The sequence below is a fragment of the Leptodactylus fuscus genome, chromosome 7, assembly GCF_031893055.1.
Source record: "Leptodactylus fuscus isolate aLepFus1 chromosome 7, aLepFus1.hap2, whole genome shotgun sequence".
In the NCBI taxonomy this organism is placed as follows: Eukaryota; Metazoa; Chordata; class Amphibia; order Anura; family Leptodactylidae; genus Leptodactylus; species Leptodactylus fuscus.
In genome coordinates this window covers 117,252,189-117,276,697 of record NC_134271.1, presented here as the reverse complement: position 1 = coordinate 117,276,697, position 24,509 = coordinate 117,252,189, and the positions used below count along the sequence as shown (strand labels likewise).

General features: G+C 42.8%; 1 protein-coding gene across 5 annotated transcripts in view; it reads right to left on the bottom strand.

Annotated features, from left to right (window-relative positions):
• RALGAPA1 (Ral GTPase activating protein catalytic subunit alpha 1) overlaps positions 1–24,509 on the bottom strand; it is a 138,040-nt gene that overhangs the window by 98,295 nt on the left and 15,236 nt on the right. For all 5 annotated transcript variants that reach the window (XM_075282853.1, XM_075282856.1, XM_075282855.1 and 2 more), the window contains exons 2-11: positions 14,291–14,401; positions 14,002–14,051; positions 12,096–12,153; positions 10,461–10,504; positions 9,068–9,245; positions 8,081–8,196; positions 6,636–6,774; positions 5,111–5,319; positions 3,422–3,652; positions 17–217 (exon numbers count right to left, since the gene is read on the bottom strand). In XM_075282853.1, coding sequence (XP_075138954.1) covers positions 17–217; positions 3,422–3,652; positions 5,111–5,319; positions 6,636–6,774; positions 8,081–8,196; positions 9,068–9,245; positions 10,461–10,504; positions 12,096–12,153; positions 14,002–14,051; positions 14,291–14,401 — 1,337 coding nt within the window. The remainder of the gene's footprint in view (positions 1–16; positions 218–3,421; positions 3,653–5,110; positions 5,320–6,635; positions 6,775–8,080; positions 8,197–9,067; positions 9,246–10,460; positions 10,505–12,095; positions 12,154–14,001; positions 14,052–14,290; positions 14,402–24,509) is intronic.

Here is a 24,509-nt window from a genome sequence, read left to right as displayed (position 1 = left end):
ACTTCTTAAGTCTTACCTCATCTTTTCCCTTTTCACAAGTCCCAGTGGAACCGTCTTGGCGCTCAGATATAACAGATATGACAATGCCTTCATCTAATGCGGATGGTTTCTCAGGCTCTTGCATGAACAAGGGTTTTTCCTTCTGTTTAATCCATTGCTCATACACCTTTAGCACCTTGCGCATGGCTGCAGCTTCACACACCGGCAGCAAGAAAGACTGTCAGAAAGATGTAATACTAGTCAATGGTTTACATTTCAACAAATAATTCTTTGCAAGCCTACATAAGAAGTAAAAGAACATGTGACATACATTTCTTAACTCCCTAACAGTCACAATTAAATTGCAAATGTAGAATTTATGGCTCAAGTAAATATTACTGACGCATCACTCCGACACCTTATATACATTTTAATTGTTTAGGGAGCTAATGCACTTTACCCTTAACACAGTGACATCGTATTCCTCTCTGCATTTCCACTTCCACAACATTTGCAAGTTTACTTCAATGTAACGTTACAAAATCTTGTATTTTGTGGGTTCATAAGACTGTTTGATCAGTTTGTATTGCTTTTTAGAGGCGAGATGATCAGAAAACATCAATTCTGGCATCTGAACGTTAAGGTTTATGGCGTTTATCATATAGAATGAATATCGCAGTAATATTATTTTAGGGGTTGTAGCGTTACCATTTGTGAGACTTCTTTTTCCCCTTGTTAATGGGAAAAAAAACTAACAAATTTTACTTTTTTTCTGTGAAACAACTTAAGTGATGTGGTCTGCATTGAGCATAGCATATAAAAGGGGTTAAACAGTAAATATGCTTTCTGACTGATAATAGGTGGTGGTGGAGGGGTGATAACATGAATAAAAGTCCATCGTACCCCAGGTATGTTCTAGGTGGCATAAAACTGGAAATCCAGCTATTTGAAGTGACTATCCCCCTTTAGTAAATGCTTCAGCTCTAATGAATTGAGTATATGTGTACAGAGAGAGTCTTCCTGGTAATGCTTAGTTAGATCATTGCTAATGGGAAGTTTACAGTCTGTTTACTATAAAAAGGAAGTTTGCTAGGTTAATAAGGTTTATTACAAAACCGTTCAACAAACATCCCCTGGCACAATAGCAAAAAATAAAATAGTAATGACACTTTAAACATGATCAGGGCACTAAAAAAACAACACATAGCGCCAGCTTCCTTTCTTTATCCTGGTTCTGCTCCAGTATTTTGCATTAGTATATTTGTAAGCTCAAACTTGAAGAGAGTATTGGTGTCTGAATCCAAGGCCAAGGGTACTAATAGCTGAGGACCTGAGTAACACAATGTCAGAGGGATGTAAAGCCGGGTTCACATGGGGGTTTTGGACTGAATATTGACACAGAGGCCGCCTCAGAATCCAGTCCAAAAAACGCCTATCCACGACAGGATGCCGCTGCAGTGCATTCCGCGGCATTACGCACCGGAGTAGGCCCAGGTAAATGACATGAGCCTAGTCAGAAGGGAGGTGTTTCACTGCGGACTCTGCAGCGAATTCCACCCCAAGAAAGGGCATGTTACTTCTTCAAAAGGAAGCCATTGAATTCAATGGGAGGCGGGGTTTTTTAGCCGTATTTTGACACGGATTCCGCATCAAAATCCTGACCATCGTGAGCCCAGCTTGAGGCACATACTGCCTGATAACTTAAAAAAAAAAAAAAAGCAATTCATGCAGGAACAAAAGTTGTCCAAAGGAAAAAACATATGCCAACCCAATGGAGACCAAAGGGACACTCTTTTAGCCTCTGTTCAGTGAATGGAGCCCCTCTGATACATATGACACCAAAGAAATAAAAGCAGTCTTCCATCTCTAACCTGATATGGCGGTCTAATGGGCAGAGAATGGGGTCGAGACATGCCACTCCACACTTCCATAAATTGTCCTAAAATGACTTTAAGTAGTCTTGAAAAACGTTTAAAACCTAAACTCCAGATAGGTCATCAATAAAAGATCAATGGGGGTCTGACACCTGGGAACCCCACTAATCAAACATGAAGAGGCTATGTGAGCTATGTGACCCTTTCATTGTTCACAATCACACATTTCAGAGGTTGTATAATGTAAACACAGCCTTATCCCATTCACTTCACATGAGCACCTCATCCCATTCTATTTGCATGAGTGCTAGGTCCCCTTCAAATAGCTGACCAGCAGGGCACCCAGGTGTCGAACCCTCACTCACCTTTTATAGATGACCTGTCAAGAGGATAGATCATTAATGATAAAACATCATGGATTACCCCTTTAAGAAATAAGCCCAATAACAACAACAACACCACCACAGTTTTCTCCAATTATACTGAAATCTAAATCTTTCAGGAAAGTGTTACCGTATTTTTCGGACTATAAGACGCACTTTTTTCCCCAAAATTTGGGGGGAAAAGAAGGGTGCGTCTTATAGTCTGAATGTGCCTGGCCTGGCACCCGCCGTAATAGAGAGGCGAATGCCGGCAAGTGATAGACGCCGGGGCCTGAGACATCGCTACGATCCTCTGCCCTGCCTGAAGCCAGCAGCGGGAGGAGTGATGCTATTCCGCTCCTCCGTCCCCCCGCCGCTGGCTTCAGGCAGGGCAGAGGATCGTAGCGATGTCTCAGGCCCCGGCGTCTATCCCTCCCCGGCATCCGCCTCTCTAGTACAGCGGATGCCGGGTCTGCAGTCTGTCAGCGGCCTCTTCTCCCCCGGGGCCGGTCCCCACCGGCCCCGTACCTGTAAAGTTGCAGGCCGGCTCCTGCGCGGTGATATCGCAGGAGCCGACCTGTTCGGGTGACAGCCGGGAGCCTAATGAGGCTCCCCGGCCTGTCACGGCTATATTAGTATTGCGGCTGGTCTCTATGACCAGCCGTAATACTAATAGACAGAATGTCCCATAGACGGCAATACACTTGTATTGCCGTCTATGGGACTTGCAATCAAGTGACCGCAGGTTCAAGCCCCCGGGGGGGGAATAAAATAGTAAAAAAAAAAAAAAAAAAAAAAAAAAAACTTTAAAAATATATAATAAAAATATGAAAAATAAAAGTTCTAAATCACCTCCTGTCCCTAGAACATATATATAAAAGTAGAAAATCATATGTCATAAACCACCGGGTTTTTTTTTTTTCAATACAAGGTGATCTAAGCAATTCCCCAAGCATTCCCCAAAATGGTATAACTAAAAAGTACTTCTGGTCCCGCAAAAAACCCCACTCTATGCATCCCCGTACAGCTGCAGGGTCACCTGTCAATGTGGCCTTGCAGCTGTTGCAAAACTACAACTCCCAAATATTAAATATTTTACCATTTTTTGCTTCAAATTTTTTTTTCCCTATTTTCCTCCTCTAAAACCTAGGTGCGTCTTATACTCCGAAAAATACGGTAATTTATAAAATTAAGGCAATCTCTCACCTGCCGGAAGATCTCAATGAGGAAGTCAACATTACAGCGTCTGCTGGAAAAGAACCTACGGATGATCTCATAGTCAGTGATGTGCTCTTCGGCAATACTGCACAGACTGGAGACGCTTGGCTCGCGCTCAGTAAGCGTGCTGGTATTGGAGTGCGATTGCTCTTGCTCGGTCGTCCTTTCTCCATTCTCGTTTCTACTTTCCTCCTGAGCAGCCAGGTTGGCAGCAGCTCTCTAGAGAATGATATTTATAGAAATAAGTAAAGAATAAAAGTACAATACAGTGTAGAATATATTGCAAGCGGACACTATGCCCGTAACATACATCCTGCAAGTGGCAGGGGAGAACCTGCAAATGAACACCTACCACATCACAAACAAATATATCCATATTGTTGTCAATCTCTCCTTTCAGATTGCCCAGCTTATAAGATCGGATACTTTAGTACAGATATAGCTATATAGCTAATGACAATAAAAAACATTTGTAATGCGCTTGTCTTACACAAGGGACCGCTGTGGAGTAGTGGAGTTAGTGGCTGCCATACAGCCGCTCATCCCCAACATCCAAAAAGGTCAGCTATTTCATGGGAAGCCATTTGACCCATCAGTATACTTTTGGCATGTGGGAAGAAAACCACACAAGCAAAGGGAGAACATACAAACATCACACAGATATTGCATTTCCTCAGATTCAAACCCAGGACTTTAGTGTTGCAAGGCAAAAGTGTTGACCCCTGAGCCACTGTGCCACTCCTGCAAAATAAATTCATGCTGTGCTATTTTTCTAGTAAAATGATGAACACCATAACAGAAACCAAGGTCCCATTAACCCCTACATGACGCTAATCTGGCTATGTACATCATTCTAGCTGTGACAACTCCTTTATTTAAAAGTGAAAAGAGATTATTGTCCTCTTTGATAAGGGAAAGTTTTAGTTCCTTTTTCATCACTGTGATCAGCAAAATTTTACTATTTATGGTGATCACAGTGATGTGAAAGTAACTTCTGAATGATTTTGCCATCATTAGCTGTTCCCCTACAATCGGCCCCCTTCATTTTCTTCTGGAAGCTCTGCTCTGACAGCAGGGAGCCTGGATAGTGATAACAAGTAGTTTACAGTCCTCTTTCCTATGCTAAGCTACTACTGAATTTATAAAGGCACTAGGGAGCTATATATATATAAATTTTTATATTTATTTATTTATATATTTCACATTCTATATCATTTTCAATTTAGCAAATAAGGCTACTTATTTCAAGCCCTATGTGTCCTGAAAAAAAAAAAACCACAGTAAAAAATAGTTGAGATATGCCATTAAAAAGGTATTGGTGTGTCAAACAGTGCATACCAAATGGCTAAATGTGGCCTAAGTTGGGGTCTTTCAGCTGCCACAAATGTGAATAAAGCCTTGGGTTTTCCTCAAGATCTTTCAGTTACATATGTTCCCATTCACTCACATCAAAGACATCAAAAAACCAGCTTTAGGCTAACGCATCACAGTTTTTCACAGAAAGTCTGCAGACTTTCTGCTTCAATTATACCTATAGGGAAACCGCCGGCATTTCTCTAGGTATAACTGACATGTTGCGATTTACAAAAATGTGACATATTTGGAAATCGCAGCACGTGGGGCCTCAGCCTTAAAGATACAGACTTGCATGCATAGTTGACTGTTCTGTCTCAGTACCTGTATATTCTTTGGCACATTCTCCCCTTCAGTCCCAGGAATTTGAGTCCCCGTGTGTGGCTTGGGTTCCAGCCAGAAGGATACCAGCCATCGAATAACTATCACCCGGGCATTAAGGAAGGGCTCTTTGGTGCAGTACTGAGCCTCATTGCTTTCTGCATCCCTCCGAACCAGCATGTAGTGAGGTTTTGGTCTTATCTGTGGTATCTCTGCAAACATTAATGTGGATATATTTTTAGGCTGCAGAACATAACCTATGCATATTAAACTGTTAAATAATGCAAGCAATACAGTAATACTCCATACTCTAATACCGCATGTAATGTGATGTGTGACTTGTTAAAATGACAAGTAATTGAATCCTATGTAGACTAGCTGAGTCCATCTAAGATTGTTCCTAACTCACAACCAAACAATTCACAGCTAAAGCAAACGTAAATGGACCCAATATGTACATTGGGGGATATGGTCAGAGACAGACGACTGCTCCTAACAAGTGCTGGCCTTAGAGTAGATGGTTCCCTGTTCTGTGCCTTCAATTGGCTCCCCATTACAATGCACCATATTGTTCACTACTCATATAATCACACAAAGCACCCAATGAATGCCTAAAACGTTCTAAATAACATTACTCAGCCAATAAACTAAAACCACTGGCCACAAGGGACAAAGTTACCTCCTACAGCACTGAACAATGGCACAGACCCTTAAACATGGTCATATACCTATTATAGCTGTTGGCCGAGCAGCTATTCCTCCTGACTCCCCCATACACACACATGCCTGGTTTGGGACAGAAGAATAAACTGCTTCAAGTTGCCTCTGGCAGCAGCTTATCTTACATGAAAACAAAGGATCAGGCATGGTGAAATCCAATATAAGTGGAGTTGGGACACCGGCATATATATTAGATGGACAGTCAGTCCGACATTGATTCAGTTTGACCTGGCACCTTAAAGGGGACTTGGGACATCTATGTCTTCAACACAAACCCTAACAATCATTTCTGGTACAACCCCTTTAAGGCTGGTCAGGAACCCCATATGAAAGCTATAAAACTGAATCCAAGCATGGCTGAGACCTACTTGTATAAACTACATTCACGTATATATCCCTTATACACGTTCTTATCCCTCCCCTTCCCAGCAAATAAGTTGTACCACCTTATCTGCACCAACCATTAAAAACCCCCGCTACCATTTTAGCAACGGGCAGATGTCATATGATTAAAAAACACAAAAAGTCACCGTAATAAATGAGTAACTTTACAGGAGAAATGCATTAGCAGTAGAGATGAGCGAACACTGTTCGGATCAGCCGTTCCGAACAGCACGCTCCCATAGAAATGAATGGAAGCACCTGGCACGGCGAACGGCCGCCGGCAAAGCATATGTGCCAGGTGCTTCAATTCATTTCTATGGGAGCGTGCTGTTGGGAACGGCTGATCTGAACAGTGTTCGCTCATCTCTAATTAGCAGGACAATGACTGGAACACAACAAATAACCACACGGACAATACATTTACCAAGTACAGGGTTGTATAGGCTACTTTCTCTGCTCATGGCAGCGAAAATATAAGGCATGTAGTATTTCTTGAAGTTAGAGAACAGGAAGGCAAAGCCGTCTTCTTCATTATCTTTATTTTGCCATTCTAGACTCCGGACCTGAAAGGAGGAGGAAATACAGTTATTTCAACACATTGGTGAATAGATACAGGAAGACGATAAGTCACATCATGGCCACACTGAGACTTCAATACCTCTATCACACATATATTATATATATATATATATATATATATATATATATATATGCGCAACAAATATCCTCATGGGTCTGAATGATCCCAATGTTTAACCAAACCATACGCTTACAGCATAAAATGGGTTAAGGAAACGTGCTAGATGGCCACTTATGCTTATTCCATTAATGGAAAAACCCAACGAACCCAGCCATCCGTGACAAAGCTGAAGACGGGACATTTTGTTTTTGTATGTGACTCAATTAGCAAAGGAGAAAAAAACAAGGAAAATCTCGTGACTCCACTGCCATAATAAGACAATACACTAATAGTGGGGCTGGATAGTCATACAAGCCATGTAGGATGTGTACTGCGGCAGCTCTAAAATGGCTTGACAACTTTATGATGACGCTTTGCAGATGATCATTGGGGTGACTCAGAAAATGTATCAGCCGGTGGCAGCGAGGTATTTGCTTGTCCTCATAAACCCTATGCTTTGGAAATAGCAAAAGATAATGGGAGTGCCCATAAAACTAGATACTGGGCTCCATTATTAGCATTAGAAAGACAAAATCATCAGAAAGAAACAGATCAATGCTCAAGTTATGGAAAACGGTGAATGGAAACAGAATTTAGGTTAAACCCGTTCAGGTGATTTCTGCTGTCCTATCTGATGGTGAGGGAGAGAAGCTGAGCACAGTGACATGTAGGGTTATATGATAGAAGGAGATAAGCTGAGCTCTGTGATATATACGGTTATATGATAGAGGAGAGAAGCTGAGCTCTGTGATATATAGGGTTATATGATAGAAGTAGATAAGCTGAGCTGTGTGACATATAGGGTTATATGATAGAGGAGAGAAGCTGAGCTCTGTGATATATAGGATTATATGATGGAGAGAGAAAAGCTGAGCTCTGTGATATATAGGATTATATGATGGAGAGAGAAAAGCTGAGCTCTGTGATATATAGGGTTATATGATAGAGGGAAATAAGCTGAGCTATGTGATATATAGGGTTATATGATAGAGGGAGAGAAGCTGAGCTCTGTGATATATAGGGTTATATGATAGAGGGAGAGAAGGTGAGCTCGATGATATATAGGGTTATATGATTTGAAGAAAATTCTGGTAGGACTCCTTAGCAGTGACAGTGAGAGTCCTGCTTACCCCACCCGAACAGTGATTGACAGCTGTCTGTGTACTTAAGGTGACTTAAGAAAGTGTTACCTGTATCACCATGTATTTCAACAAGGCCTCCAGAAAATAGCTGGTCAGATCCTCATGCACTTTGTCCCCTGACTGGGGAGGTACGAGTGGTGTAACTTCCTCAACTGAAACTTGAGCTGGAGAAAATACAACAATTTTTTTTTTTTTTTTATCTTATAGTCATAGGACATCGTATACATAGCTGATTGGTGAGAGTTTGAGACCTTGGATGGTGTACCCTTTTTGTGAATTCAGCTTGAATACAGTCAGGCTGAATGTAACATGCCCCCTGCAGGGCGGGAGGCATGCCTGCTGACATTGATCTTGATTAGAGATGAGCGAACACTGTTCGGATCAGCCGTTCCAAACAGCAAGCACGCTCACATAGAAATGAATGGAAGCACCTGGCACGTAACTTTGCCGGCAGCCGGTCGCCGTGCCAGGTGCTTCCATTCATTTCTATGGGAGCGTGCTGTTCGGAACGGCTGATCCGAACAGTGTTCTCTCATCTCTAATCTTGATCAGTGATGGTACCAGCAGTGGGACACTTATTAATGATGCTGTGGATAAGTGCCAATTATGGGTAACCCTGCAAAGGTGTTTGTTTTCCAGGCTTATAAACGGATTACCTATTCTTTAGAATTGTTCATCAACGGAAGACCAGCCGGAATCTGACCTGTGCAGATGAGCTGTTTGAAGCAACGCTCTGCAGGTCATATGAAGACACATTCATCAGTCGCATGGCTTGTCTGCAGCTCATGCCCATTCTTTTGATTGGGGCTGAGCCACAATTCCACACAAAGCCCCTACAAAATGTACATCGCTGTGCTTGGAATCATGTGAAGAGGCCATTTTGTGAATGCTGTAGTATCTTAAAACAGCCAGTTGGTGGGGGGCCAGGATGGCAGACCCCTGCTGATCTTCAATTGTTGATCAATCCTAAAGATAGACTGGAAAACCACTTTGATGTAATGTGAAAATAAAAAGGGACTCTATTAAGTGTCTTACTTTCTTGCAGGTTCAAGGGCTTATTAATAAGATTATCCAAAGTGTGTATGCCATGGTCAGAGGGTGGCGCAGGGAAACCAGGTATAAGACATGCAAACATGCAGAGCTGCTCCCAACTGCAGTTGTTCTGAAGTGCTTGAAGCCACAGGAGAAACAAGCGCATCCCTTCAAGGCGGATCTGAAATTAAGCACAGGAATCACTTATCTACAAGTAAATGTCAAGTGAAAGCTTATAGTGGTCATTAAATATAAGGACCAAATAAATGCCTCCCTATTTACCATGAAAGGCCCTCATAAGGCAGAAGGACAAGCGCCGCTACGGTTATTGCATTATTAACGTAGTGAGACATATAACCTTCAGTACGGTGGAAGGATACGGAATATAAGGGCAGGTTGAAGGTGCTTGAGCAGTTGTGTGGATCAGTTATGGGAATTTATCTTCTCATAGATCTCAGTGTTATTCTGGCACATTGCAGTACAAAATTACAGTGTCTTTTGTTCAGGAGTCAAGGAGAGAAAGCTAATGTTACATTCATAAGGTAGTACTTCTATATTCAACAGAAAATTTAATTTTCAAGTAAGCAGACCTGCTACGGTGTGTGGAGAATGGGAACAAGGGGAAGGCAGAATAGGCAGCTGCCTAGGGCACCAATGAATGGGAGTTGCAATTTAAGGTTTGAAGGACCAAAGCAAATAACAGTACGCCTTTCAGATACTAATGTAAATTATCTCTTCTCTACAACAGGAAAACCTTGCCTCTCTAGTGCCACCTATAGGTACCCTATCCTGTAAGTTAAGTGTGCTCCCCATTGAAGAGGTTATCCACCTTCACAAAATTGATGATCTAACATTAGACAGGCAAAAAGGTTTATACTGGCAGAAGTCTGACTGTAAGGACCCCCGCAGATCAGCTGCCTCCTGGATCACACAGTTTCCAGCATTGGCGGGCCCTGTTCCGATCACTCACTATACTTTTAATAGTGACGGTTATAGCAACTGCAGCCATGTGCCATAGAAGTCTATGGGACACTGATGCATTAGGAATAGGGCTATCAGCCAAACTAGACAACTACACTAGCTGGATTTCTGAAAAGTATAATAGGTGATGTCATAACAGTGGGGGGAAAACCATTCTTATGATGGTAGTCACAAGAATGAGACTCCAAAAAGGTGAAGACCCGTCCCCAGTGCATCAACTGCCTCCTGTACACAAGAGGTTGTTTTTCTGCAACTCTAGAAAAGTGACATACATAACAAAGGAATGGGTGCAATGTGCCCTGTAACATGGTGGTGACTGTTGTATATGATTGGGGGAGGTGGTAGACTAAAATCAATCAGATTCTATATAACCGGAGTTAGCACATCACATACTTCCCCTTGCAGCTATAGTTACCTTTAAAGAGTTTCCTGTGTGAAGCAGTTTCTTCAGAATTATACCTAAGTATGAAAATAGATGTAGATTATATTCATAAAATGCTGAAAATCTGCAGAGACAATTTAACAATGCCCAAAAATTACAGGTCTGTTTTATATTTACACTGCAGTGTATGTTGGCGGAAGACTTTAGGAAGGTTTCCTGATGTATTCCCCCAATTGAGGTTTCCATCATGATGCCACTGTCTAGGCATATGGTGGTATAAGGTGCCTATACGTTCTTTGTGGATAGGGGATAAGTGTCCTGAGGGCGGGTTCACACCTGCGCCCGGTCTCCGCTTTCAGGTTTCCGTCTTCCGCCCGAGAAACTGGACAGGAGACGGAAATCGGCAGTCAGTTTTCAAACTCATTCATTTGAATGGGTTTACAAAGTATCTGCCTGTGAGCGTCTTCTGGTCTCTATGGTGAAAGGTTTTTTTTTTTTTTTTTAACTGGATACAAAGTTGGACATGCAGCGGAGACCAGAAGACGCTCATGGGTGGACACGGACAGCCTGTCGGCAGAAGACGGAAACCCACAAAGCGGAGACCGGGTGCAGGTGTGAACCTCTACTACTAGTGTCATAACATTGACCCAGCATTACTATTTTGGTTACAACTAGACTGGCATAAAGCTGGCACATCCTAGGCACATTTAGCAGTATCTAGCTTGAGCTAACATTTTTCCACTTGCTAGAAGTGTAGGCGTGGCTTTTCAGAAAAGGGGTGTGGCTTATATGTGCCAAAATAGTGACAACAAATTCTGGATCAAAGTAAGCCAGCCAAAAGTCGGTATAAACGACGACTAAAGACATGCCAGACGTCCACTGACTTTCATCGCCCGTTCTGAATGTAACATTGACCAGAAGGAAGAGATGGCCAAGCACTGTACCTTGCCATCTCTAGCACCCCATTACAATGAATGCAGGGGTGCACTCGATGCCTGACCATTGCTCCATTCAGAACGAAAGACCCCCATTCTCTCTGAGCAGTCGGACCCGACACATATATGCAAGGGGGTTGTAGACGGCATATAAAACGTTTATCTTTACATCAAAAAGGACCGCTCCTGTCTGTGTGCTACATCTTTTACTACAGCTGAATACCATCTTCATGAACCCCAGGGGTCCCAGTGATCAGACACAGACATATCCCATTATTTATCTTTAAACAGCACAGTATGTAATAAAAATTGTTTTTTGTAGGAACAACGAATAGAAATGTTGGAGGTCTCGGTCAGAGCCGCACAGATCTCCTGCACCGGTCTTTGGCACCCTCCAGTATTATGTGGGTGGTCAGTAAATCCTTCAGGCAATATCTCAACACCTGAACGAGGCTGAAACAGACCACCTTTTTTGTGATATTTTAAATGCACCCAGTTCTTCTTGTACCTATGAGGATTTGAACCTGGGTCACCATGTAGAAAGACAGTAACTCTACCTGTGTACTACAGAACAACTCGACATGCTAATGTGTAAGAGGAGAGAACAATGGATCTGGGGAAATCCTTCTCTCCTCTCACAGAAGACAATGGAAGTTCCAAAGCCAGTCCCTACACAAATAAGATTTTAGAATGAAGCAGTAAAATTGGAGAATTGTAAAGATAAAACACTAACCGATACTGTGATACTGCCATCGCTGGTGAATTCTCTCTGGAAGAAGTTGCAAAATTTTCTGGAAAAAAAAATAATAAATAAAAATATAGATAGATAGATAAAAAAAGACTATTGAACGCAGACACTATCTATTTGCAATTAAAACATATACATATGTATGCACTGAGTATCTAAGAATGGACACAAAGATCCATTAACAAAACAAAGAACAAAAAAAACTAAACAAAAAAAAAAAAGGTGCGTTAACAGTCCCAGCAGCAACAGGAGGGGGACATAGATTTGATATTATGGCGAGCACAGGGAATGCACCCATTAAATTATGCACATCTCCACTCTGGCTCATAAGAAACACAATGATAAATTTCCCACATTAACTTGTATAGACCAGTGGGCTGTCAGAGTGATTTTGGACACAAATTCCGTAAGGAATAGGGGCTGTAGTGTCCCAAATCATCCAGTTGTGAAGCCAGAGAAGTACACCTTGGTTTCACTGAAGAACGGAGCAGGTGCCAAGAGCACCAAAGAGGCATCTGACAAGGCTCATTGGACTCAGCTATTAGAACATATAAAGGGTTTTGTGTTTTCTCACTCTGTGCACTCATAGCTTCTTATCTACAAGCCAAGCAGTGTTGATAAAGCAAGGAACAGCAGCGTGTTACAGCAGCAATTATTTTATTGTCTTTTCTATTCCCCCTCTCCATAGACTAATATGGAGAAAGAAACTGTCTGCAAAAGTGGAAAAGAAAATATACTTTAATAAGATATATTACAAAGTTTTTATATATTAACCTGTACGATTTATTTATGAAAAGTGGTTTATAACTGGAGGTACACTTTAAGTATATTTTTATTCCCCTTGAAATCGGTAGATGAAAAAGTCAAGGCCACAAAATTCATCCTGGCACAGATGTCAAACATATTACACATTCTTTAAGCACTATCCATATGAGATGTATATGCTGTGGATTTACAATTGCAGTATTCTAAATGGTGCTGATTTTCTGCTCACAAAAGCTGCAAATTGGATAAGTTTGAAACACATCTCATCCACATGCTACACATGTGATGTATGCCTTTCTATATTTAACCCATGGTGTTACTGGGATATATTTTACAGTAATATGTCAGTCTGGTCATATTAGCCAGCCACATCCATTCATTCCTATGGGTGCGTGCTATTCGAAACGGCTGTTTCGAATAGTACTCGCTCATCATCTATCTATCTATCTATCTATCTACACACACACACACACACATTTGTTGAATTAATTGTTGGCTAAATTTAATAAAGATTTTTTGTACTTATCTATGATATATGGTATTTATTGGCGAGGGCACGTTTGTAGGTCTCTGGTATGTTTGGAGTGCCCTATTAAAGCAGTTGGAATTTTCTAGGAAATTGTAGCCTGTTATTGGTGGAGGCCCCAACTGTGAAACCCACACTGATCCAGCAGTTACTCCCTACCCAGAACATCTGTTATTAATGGACTATGTCTTTAAATTGCGATTGTTGATCAGCTGCACTTTCCAGCACGGGACAGCATGTCAACAATGGCGCAGGACATGCTTATTACGACTCGCTAATTGCTTATTATACAAGGGCCATCCGGGGTTACTGAGAATTCAGTCAAAGTTGGAAACGAAAAGTTTACTGCATACAAGACTAAAACCAGAAAAAAAAGCAGACTGGGAATCTGGACGGTGGACAGGCTGCCCGATTCTCTGCCCAAGTAGAACTGGCAACATTTCTTAGGAAAAACATAAAAAAAAGAGACCGCTAAAACTCTTCTGGAGGACCAGAATCCAGCATTAGGTTTACCACTAAGCAACTGCAGCCCAAATAGCTTGTTGTAACAAAAAAGAGAGATGGGAACCTGGAAATGCTATCTATATAGTTTAATCTTACCTCAAAGATGAAGAGGATAGCATCGAGCTCTTCACGCTGAGACTTGTGACCTTAAAGCAAAGAGAAAATTGGATATAAAAGTGTTAATATCTATAGAAGTGTAAACTAGGAATACATGGACAACCATTCTTTAGTCAATATAGTGGGTTCCTAAATAGTCTGACATTGTCCAGGCAGTGCGAGAACGTACTGGGATACACCCGCATTCTGCTATACTATGGGGCTCCTGTGGATAGGGGATTAGTGTCAATCTTGGGACAACCCTTTAAATAGTCAGTGTAAGTCTTACCTTTTTGTTTCAAAGAAGTCTCGATAATCACAAAGTTTTCAAAGAAAACATAGTAGATGTGGGAGTAGTTCTGGTCAAAAAACTGCTTGAGGTCAATAGATTCTGCATTTTCTATAATAAAAAAAAGATATATATAAGAGAATATGAGTAAGAAAATCGTTCATAATAGCTCCAAATGTATCTTAATTTGAAAAATGCAAATTTTAGGTTTAAAAGGGTTTTTCCAGGAATTAAAGGGGTTATCCACATCCTAATATTGATGGCTTAAACATTAGGATAGGTCATCAATATCGGATCTATGACTCTGGGACTCCAACAGATCAGCAGCTCCGGGTCAGTGGAGCTCCCGGTAATGTTTACATACTCGGATTCGCATTGCTCACTTGCCATACAACTTATAGTGGCGGCTTTAGGTACTGCAGCACTGCCCAATAATAATAATAATAATACATTTTATTTATATAGCGCCAACATATTCCACAGCACTGTACAATTTATAGGGTTCAGATACAGACAGATACATAACAAAGAACGTCATTTCACACAATGGGACTGAGGGCCCTGCTCAAAAGAGCTTACAATCTATGGGGTAGAGGGGGTTACACAAGAGGTAGCAGGGGCGGCATTGCTTATACAGTGTTCAGACAATTTTGTGCATTAGGAATTGTGATAGGCTTGTCTGAAAAGATGCGTCTTTAGTTTGCGTTTGAAACTGTAGAAATTGGGAGTTAATCTTATTGTCCGGGGTAGAGCATTCCAGAGAAGTGGTGCAGCTCGGGAGAAGTCTTGTATACGAGCGTGGGAGGTTTTGATAATAGAGGATGTAAGTGTTAGATCATTGAGTGAGCGGAGAACACGGGTTGGGCGGTAGACAGAGATGAGGGAAGAAATGTAGGGAGGTGCGGCTTTATGGAGAGCCTTGTGGATGAGAGTAATAACTTTATATTTTATTCTATGATGAATAGGCAGCGAATGTAGTGACTGGCACAGACCAGAGGCATCGCTGTAGCGTCTAGCCTGATAGATGAGCCTGGCCGCTGCATTCAGCATAGATTGTAGAGGGGAGAGTTTAGTGAGGGGAAGACCGATTAGTAAGGAGTTACAGTAGTCAAGGCGAGAATGAATCAGAGAGACAATAAGTGTCTTTAGTGTATCTCTGGTAAGGAAAGGGCGTATTCTGGAGATGTTTTTGAGGTGGAGGTGACATGAACGTGCGAGTGATTCAATATGAGGGGTGAAGGAAAGGTCTGCATCAAATATGACCCCGAGGCAGCGGGCATGCTGCCTAGGAGTTATAGTAAGGCCTGAGACTGCAATGGATATATCAGGGACAGATCTGTTAGATGGTGGAAACAGTAGTAGTTCAGTCTTAGAGAGATTTAGTTTCAGATAGAGCGAGGACATGATATTAGAGACAGCAGAGAGACAGTCACTGGTGTTCTGTATGAGTGCAGGGGTGATGTCACGGGAAGATGTGTATAATTGGGTGTCATCAGCATAAAGATGGTACCTGAAGCCAAATCTGGCAATGGTTTGTCCAATGGAGGCTGTGTAGAGAGAAAAGAGCAGGGGGCCGAGGACCGAGCCCTGAGGAACCCCAACAGCAAGGGAAAGAGGGGAGGAAACAGAGCCCGCGAATGATACGCTGAAAGTGCGGTCTGAGAGATAAGAGGAGAACCAGGAGAGCGCAATGTCATTGAGGCCGACTGAGCGGAGCATAGTGAGGAGGAGATGATGGTCAACAGTGTCAAAAGCTGCAGAGAGGTCCAGAAGAATAAGAAGAGAGAAGTCACCATTGGATTTAGCCTTTAGTAGATCATTAGAGACTTTTGTGAGAGCTGTTTCAGTAGAGTGCAGAGCGCGGAAACCAGATTGTAAGGGGTCAAGCAGAGAGTTAGCAGAGAGATAACGAATAAACCGAGAATAATAGATAGACTTCAATAGGACAACACTGCAGTGTGAGCAGCGTGGTCCAGAGCATGTAAACATTTACTGAGAACCACAATGTCCTGGAACAGCTTATATGTGGGATCCGGGGTGTCAGACCCTCGCAGATCGAATATTGATAGACTAAGGACAGGCCATAAATATTATAAAGTGGATACCCCCTTTAAAGATTGATGACCCATCCTTACGACAATTCATAAATATCTGATCAGTGGGTAATATCACATCCATTTATCACCTGGCCCATTTGCAACTTAGTCCCTGGGTTTATGTCCAAACAGGCCATAAAGACAAAGACTGCCATGCCCAAAATAACTGCTCAGCCTCATCCAAAGAAAAAGTGGTCATGCTGGATATTTTCTCAGGATAGGCAAGCTGCACGCTGGTCTCTACTTCCTAGTAAAACGTACAAATGCCCAATCATAGTTATACATAGCCGATCACTGGCTGACCAGGTCACCGATTCAGCCGCTGACTGGCGCAGCAGGCATTTCCTGTGTGTTGCGACAGGAACAGAGAGTAGAAAGAAACAAGGACAACAGAGAAATAGAAGGGGATGGTGAGGTGACCACCACTTCTAATTTTAACCCACTTTGAGCCCAGCACCATAAAATCTTTGCTCTCCATATCCCATTAGCTATGCGGTCTGTCCATCAGTGGTCTCAGACATGACAGCCTGATGCTCTGTCAGCAAAATACAGGATGCTGATGGATCTGCAATGACAGGGAATTACATGGTGTATGAGCAGCTTTGCTATGTTTCTGCTATTCCTAGATAGTGGAGTGCATATCTATTATATAACCACGTCTTACTATTGCATAATTGTACAGCTACCAAATTTATTTAGGTACTGTGAGAAGATGAACTCCTCCACCCGCTACACTTGCTATTCACAGCCTGAGGGTAAAGTTCACAAGGGGTTTTTTAGATCAGAACCTGAGGCGGAGGCTGCCTCAGATTCTGATCCAAAAACTAGGTAGCCATGACTGAAAGCCAGTGCACTGCATCGGCATCCAGCCGTGCACTCTGCCCCGATTAGGCCCCATGAATGGGCCTAGTCTAGAGGAGGGAGTGTCTTCAGGCCGAATCGTGAGGCGACTCGGCCTGAAGAATAAGCACCTTACTTCTTTTTTTCCAGGAGCTGGAAAACAGACCTGAGCGGCTCCCATTGATTTCAATGGGAGCCGCCTTTTTGGTCAGGGTTTTGAGGCGAATACGGCCTCAAAACCCTGACCAAAAAACCCCATGTGAACTTACCCTAAGACCCCTTGGAGACTACTGTGGCCATGGTCAGTGTGATATCTGGAGAGCACACGGACCCATTCTTTTCAATGGGCCCATACATACGACCGTGAATTTTGCGGTCCCGTGTGCGGACCAAAGTCCAGACCGCAAAATATAGAACAGGTCCTATTCTTGTTCAATTTTAAAGCCCGTGCTTCCGTGGCTCCTATTCATTTAATGAGATGAGCCGCGAAAGCACAGCCCGTGCACTGGCGACACACAAGAACATCCCCATGTCCCCCGTGTGTAGCCCATGCTTTTAAATCACAGCAGGCCGGTTACAGCATGGTCATCTTCAACCAGCCTAATTGAGCATATTACTTCACTATGGAGAGAACTTCATCCTCACCTTCCCTACGGGAGATTACTGCACCTATGGGAGACGTCTGTGCTCTACACCCGAGAGGCTTCTAGCTGACCGCCAGCAGATGATGGCCGTCAGCAAGAAATAGACAATTGATGCCACTCCAAGTATATTTTGCAGCCGCCATTACAGTGACATACAAGCTATTAGGGACGCCACTAATGCTCCGGGTGTATCTTGTTTTGGTCAATTCTTGAATGTACCTAAATGATCCTGAGGAAGGGTTGTTTAACCTGAAACATTGTACTTATTGGGACACAAATTAAACTATTAAGAAGCAGAACCCATTAGAGTGCGGTTCAATAGTATTACTAGTAACATGACCGCAGCGTACCACAATGTGCATTTTACCCGCTGCTTCATCAGGGGGGTGATAATTGAGAAAAATTAATTAATACTTTTGTATTCTAACTCTACAGCATTTTTGCCACACTGCCTAAAACTTATACACAGCACAGTATAAATGCCAATCGGAAAAGCAAGCCCAGCGTCCAATATGACCATGAAGTGAAATAAAATGTAACGTTGTTATAGTACTTAGCTGTGAAATCTTAAAAAGGATTTAGTAATAAATGTCTGATAACTAAAGCCTTGGGTTAAGAAACACAAGCAGATTAACCGTGACCCGCACAGTCACATCCATTACCGCTTCCTTGGAAACCAATATATTTAGATCTAATTACTTGAAATCCTATGTTGTGCCTTGCAATAGAAATTTAAAGGAAACTCCCACTCACAATATATTTAGCCTGAGTACAAGAGGAGTTATACATAAAATAAAGCTACTAACATTTTCTGCAGGTTTTAAGACCTTACAAGGTTCCTCAAAGTATATCTAGTGCTAGTCAACCCGCTGGGACACCTGACCATTATACTTATACACACAGTAGTGGCTCAGTGGTTAATGCTGTCTTGCAGTGCTGGGGTCCTGGGTCTGAATCCACCCAAGAGCAACATCTGCTTGGAGATTTTCTTAAAAGTGGTATCTCCATCACATTCCATATATATATATATATATATATATATATATATATATATATATATATATATATATATTAATTAGCCTCTGCGCGCATCCATGACCCGCCTATATTCAGCAAATTGTTGTCATCAATGGTTTGGCTGCTCCGGCAGCTCTTAAGCTGTCCTGCTGCTGAACTTGTTCCTCACACCGTGCCTCTGATTGTTCCGGCATCTCAGGAGCTCACTGGGACGCCATATAATGAGCGTTTTGTTGGTGTTGATGATTTGCCTGCTCCGGCAGCTATCAAGCTGGCCTGCCGTTGAACTCGTTCCTCGCGCTGTGCCCGTGATTGTTCCAGTATCTCAGCAGCTCGCTGGGACGCCATATAATGAGCGTGTTGTTGGCGTTGATGATCCACCTCAGCTCTGCTTGAGGAGAACTCTGTTAACTTCTGGCTACCTTCATAGCTCTCGTTATTTTAGAATTTTGCAACAAATTAGATTTTCTTTTTCCCGGCATGTTTAAAAGTAGCAAACTGACAATTTGGATTAGAGGTGTTTTCCCATCTAGTGTGTAAGCACTGCCTGGAGAAGATCAGATAATATGCAAATGCATGTACAGAATGGACTGAGGGTCAGCTGTGTGTTACACAGAGAGATAACAGACCTGGCTTTATCAGAAGCTGAGATAAGCTGCTGCAAGAGCAGTGTAATATACAGTAGTATGTGAACGTAAATTCATAACAGTCGTTAAGCCATATCATTTACCGGGATAAAAAGTAGCCTATGTCTTAATCGAGGTTACAGACATGTGTACCATGTACCATATATTCAAATCCGTTGCACAAACTTATATTTTTATATAATATATATATGTATATATCCATCCCCAGGATATGCCATGAATACTCGATAGATGTGGATCACACACCCACCCCTCCATTCTGCATGGCCATGAGACTAGGTCAGTGTACCCCCATTCTCAAGAGAGACTTATAGGGTATTTATGGCATATCCTGTGGATATACAATAAATTCTCGATTTGGGAATATACTTTTAGTTTTTCAAACATAAATTGTATTGTAAGGGGAAAAGCTTGGTCTTACAAAGCAGAAAGCATGGACAAGTAATAGATTTGGTATGTGGAGTCAAAACAAAAAAAAGTCTCAAGCAGGGCTAGACAATGTAGGAGGAAGTCCCTGCCCAACACTTAGTGGTGTACAGAAACGGCTGGATACAAAGTGAGGAATTTATATCCAAGAGACAAGGTCATCATCAAATACAGGAACATAAGTAGTAAGATCTACTAAGATGTCACCAAGTCACGTCTTCCATTACTAGACAGCAGCACAAGGAACGATAGCTAGGTCCACATTTGGCAGATTTGTCATTACAGCAGTCTTCGGTACCAGTGGAAGGAAATTCTAAACTCATACTAATGTAGCGTAAAAATAAAAGCCAGGGTATGCGGCACGATATCACACCGCAGTGTTTATGGGAAAGCCATAGGATTACCCTGTACAATAAACCTCTAGATTTCGGCACAGAATCAGTTGCGTTTCACAGTGAAATCCAATGCGAATATCTTACATTGAATTCGGTTCTCTGGGGGCATCTTTCTGCCAAGGAATGGATGTAACAAATCTGCTGAGAGGTTCCTCAGGTGTTACATGGCACAGTCAATGCCAACCTCACCATGCAAGCCTCAAACTGTGATTACCATGTTATTGAAGTGAATGGACCAGGGTTGCAATACCCACAATAGCCACTACTAGGAGTGTGGCGTTCTGAGTACAAGCAGCATCCTAGACCCGTCAACATTTGAAGAGGCAGCAGCACACGTGTAACCAGCGCAGCCCCTTCAAGCAACTGATCGGTCAGGGCGCTGCAAGTTGGAGCCCAAATAATCCAACATCGATTCTATAGATAGTCCACCCATTCTAAAAGGCAGGATAACCTATTTAAAACCAATAATGTAATAATAAACATATAACAAAATAAAGCATTTTTTCTGTAGTATGAGCCTTACTTTTGGTGCCTTGTTAGGGTCAGTGGCATTAGCTTTAGGTGTGATTTATTTTTTTTGCATTTTTCCCTACACTGCTTTATATTCGGAGAACCTTAGATTTTCTGGTAGGTTTGTAATACTTTATACGCGGTTGAAATTGTGTAACAGACCACCACAAAATGGCCAAAGAAGCAAGAGCAGTTGGCTCTGCCCAAACCCGAAGTGGCAGAGCCGAATGCGCATGTGCAGGATTTCAATCATGTATAGCACAGTGTCGGATGACTATGCAAGGCTAAAGTCATGGAGAAGATGCAGGGAGAGTGAATAGGAGGCACTAAGGGGTGGTAAACAATTGAGGACGCTGTATATTAGGCCAGGAAAGGGGCATTGGTCCTGCTGCTCCAATGTTTTGGACCAGACCACGCTGGGAGACACTGGAGCACCAGGAACAGGTGAATAGGTTTTGTTTGTTTTTTTCACCTTCCTTGATCATTTGAAGACCAGCAGACATCCGACACAAAGACCCCTGCGGATCATTTGTTAAAAACTGTAGCACCTCCCCTACTAGTGCCACTTCTGATTCACAGGTTCCCAGTTTTGTATGAAGTAAACTCAGGGGTCCTGGGTTGGTTTCAATCTTGGGTTATGTAAGGGCTAGTTCACACGGGGCTAGTGACCCCATATTTTGGTCCTGATTTTGATGCTGGAAGCCGCGAATAGAATAGGACCAAGTGCACCTGCCGCAGCTTCTCTCTCCGGAGTAGGCCCGAATGAATGGGCCTAGTCTGGAGGTTGCTGTCATGAGGCGGACATCGGGGCTGAATCAGTAGCGGAATCCGCCTGAAGAAAGGGCAGCTGGCTTCTTTTTTCCGTGAGTGGGAACAAACCACTCACGGAAAAAAGGAAGCTAGCGGTCTACATAGACCTTTATTGTGAGGGGGTGGATTCTCAGGTGGATTCGGCATCAAAACCCACCCCCTCTTGCCCAGTGTGAACGAGCCCTAATTAGAATCAGCCCGCTCCCCAACCACTCCCTTCCTCCCACTCTCAAGTCACTTTACTTCCTCCCTGCCCTCTTGTGTTCCCTACTAGATACCTGTATCATGGGGGCCTGAACACATAACTATGATAGTAAAGTCAGTCCCTAGGCAACTAGAAGGAACACAGGAGAGGAGGCAAAGTGACATATAATGTTATATAACCTTATACTTCCCGTGCAAAAACACTTCTGAAAAAAAAAACTCTGGTAATTTAAGGGTTTTTCTACCACTCTTCACTTTTGCAGTAAAGCGCCATTGAGAGCACAGAATCACTGCCTGGTATAGCAGCTCAGGCCTATTCACTTTAATGAGACTGAGCTGCAGAAGGACCAAGTGACAGACAGACGTAAGATCATTAACTAAGAAGTGTCTGCTGCTCCTTCCTAAGGGTAGGTTATCAAGCCAAAAAATAATAATCTGGGAATACTCCTTTAAATAAGAAACCTTAGTCTAGTCCAACTTGACAGGACTCATCCTCTGAGCCAACCCCGCTGTGTCTAGCTAGCCCAACCTTCAGAATCTGAATAACCACAACGTCATCCTTATAAGTTGTCAGTGTATAAAGCACATTGACATGGCGGCATCTTCAGCAGCCCACTTCTTCTTCTCCACCCTCCACTGGAACATAAATAGATCAGGCATTAAGCGTCAGTCCAGATGGGGGGCGCCAGAGGCCTGCTCGTATCAACATGATGGAGTATAAACAGTCTCCGCTGCCTGCAGAAAACAGAAGGTCATGCCTTCTCTGCTACTGGAATAATTCACATTCTTTGGCACAAACAGCCATCCGCACAAGTATTCTTCCATGCAGGTCAGAGACTGAATTCTCCACAAGCTGTGTCAATATTAAACATGACCCTCACGCTTCTCAATGAGCGTTTCCTGCGTTTACGGTAAAGGTTAAACCCACACAGGCTACCAATATAATTGCCGAGCTCCATTACTGCTTAGAGTACGGTATACCCCGGAGCTGGAAAACACATGTAAGGACAGCACAGGGTGAGAGTAATAACAGAGACACCCACCACCCATACATGTCATTCTTAGGCCTGGCTCACACTAGGGCATGGCTTTTGTTAAATACCAGTATACCAGTACCTGTCAATCCCAACAAAGTCCATTGACTATCTTGGGGCCTGTAGGGGTCCGAACACGATTCGGATATTGTTGAAGTCCTGCAGACTGCGCTGTTCTTGGCATCGAAAATAGTAAAAGCCAATAGAAGCCCCAGTGAGATCTCTGAACACAAATGTGAACAGAGCTTTATTGTGTCTTAAATAAAGGCTAAGGATAGGTGATCAATAGGAGATCAGTGGGCTTCTGCATATAGCCATCAATCCCTGCCACCTCCTGTGTAGAATATGCAAATCTGTCTCCCATGATGTTAATATAGGGAGGCAGTGCCTCAGTTATGCAGCCCACTAGGGGCGCTCCATTTAACATCATGCCCGACCCTCCCAGTGGGATTTTACCAAGTCAGTCTCTCACCCGAAGACAGCTGTTTCGATCTGTTTGGATCTCTTCAGCCCGGCGCAGAGAAGACTTACTTGGCAGAGGTGAGAGGCTTCTAGACAGGGTTAAGGGTATATTGTCACTCCTTAGGGAGAGACCACCCTATAGGTGTGTGGGGATTTATTGAGCCATTTGCGTTCCACTGTGAGGGATCATGGGAAGAATATGCAAATCTGTCTCCCATGATGTTAATATAGGGATACAGTGCCTCAGTCATGCAGCCCACTAGGGGGCACTCCCTTTAACATCATGACCTCTGGTGTAGTGATAGCATGGGCACAGCTAACATACCACAGGTGTAAAATGATGTAGATGTGAAGGGATACACTAAGACCTCTGCCCAATAACACACATGTAAAAAAAAAAATCTTCATTCATTTTAAAAAAAAGCAGAGATATTTGGTTTCTTTTACTGATTCTTATCTCGGACCCATTTCCAATTTTGTTCCATTATAAGAACAAAAAAAATAGAAACAAAATCATGATGGTGACAGATCCGTCATACAATGAAAACTGACTGTAAGGAACCCATTAGCTATAAGGCCCCATGCACACGGGGGAATCAGAGGCAGAAAATCCAGCCCGCACACTGGCTGGATATCTCAGGGTGAGCCCTGACAGAGAACCAGGACTCTGTGCGCCATAGTGATCTAGAATGCTAGGAATTCCTGCTTCTTGCAACGTTCCCATCCATACTATATATAGTGACGGTGCAGTCAGGCAGGGGCTACCAGCATTATAGATCAGTATGGAGCAAAGAGTTCACATCTCCTGACCAAGGCAAGTTGGGGCCAGTTTTTTTTTCTTTTTATGTACATAGAGCACTCAATGTACATTTTTTCCTATCAGTTTGTCTTTTGGAATATGGGAGGAAATCCACGCAAACACAGGGAGAACATACAAACTCCTTGCAGATGTTGTTCCTGGCAGGATTTGAACCCAGGACTCCAGCACTGCAAGGCTGCAGTGCTAACCACTGAGCCACTGTGTTCCCCCCAGTTTGGGCGAGTATTTTGAAGCCCAGATTCTCCTGTATACATGGGGCCTAATGGGGTTTGCCAGGAAACGGTTGTGTTGCCTGTCATTTTGCTAAATGAAAA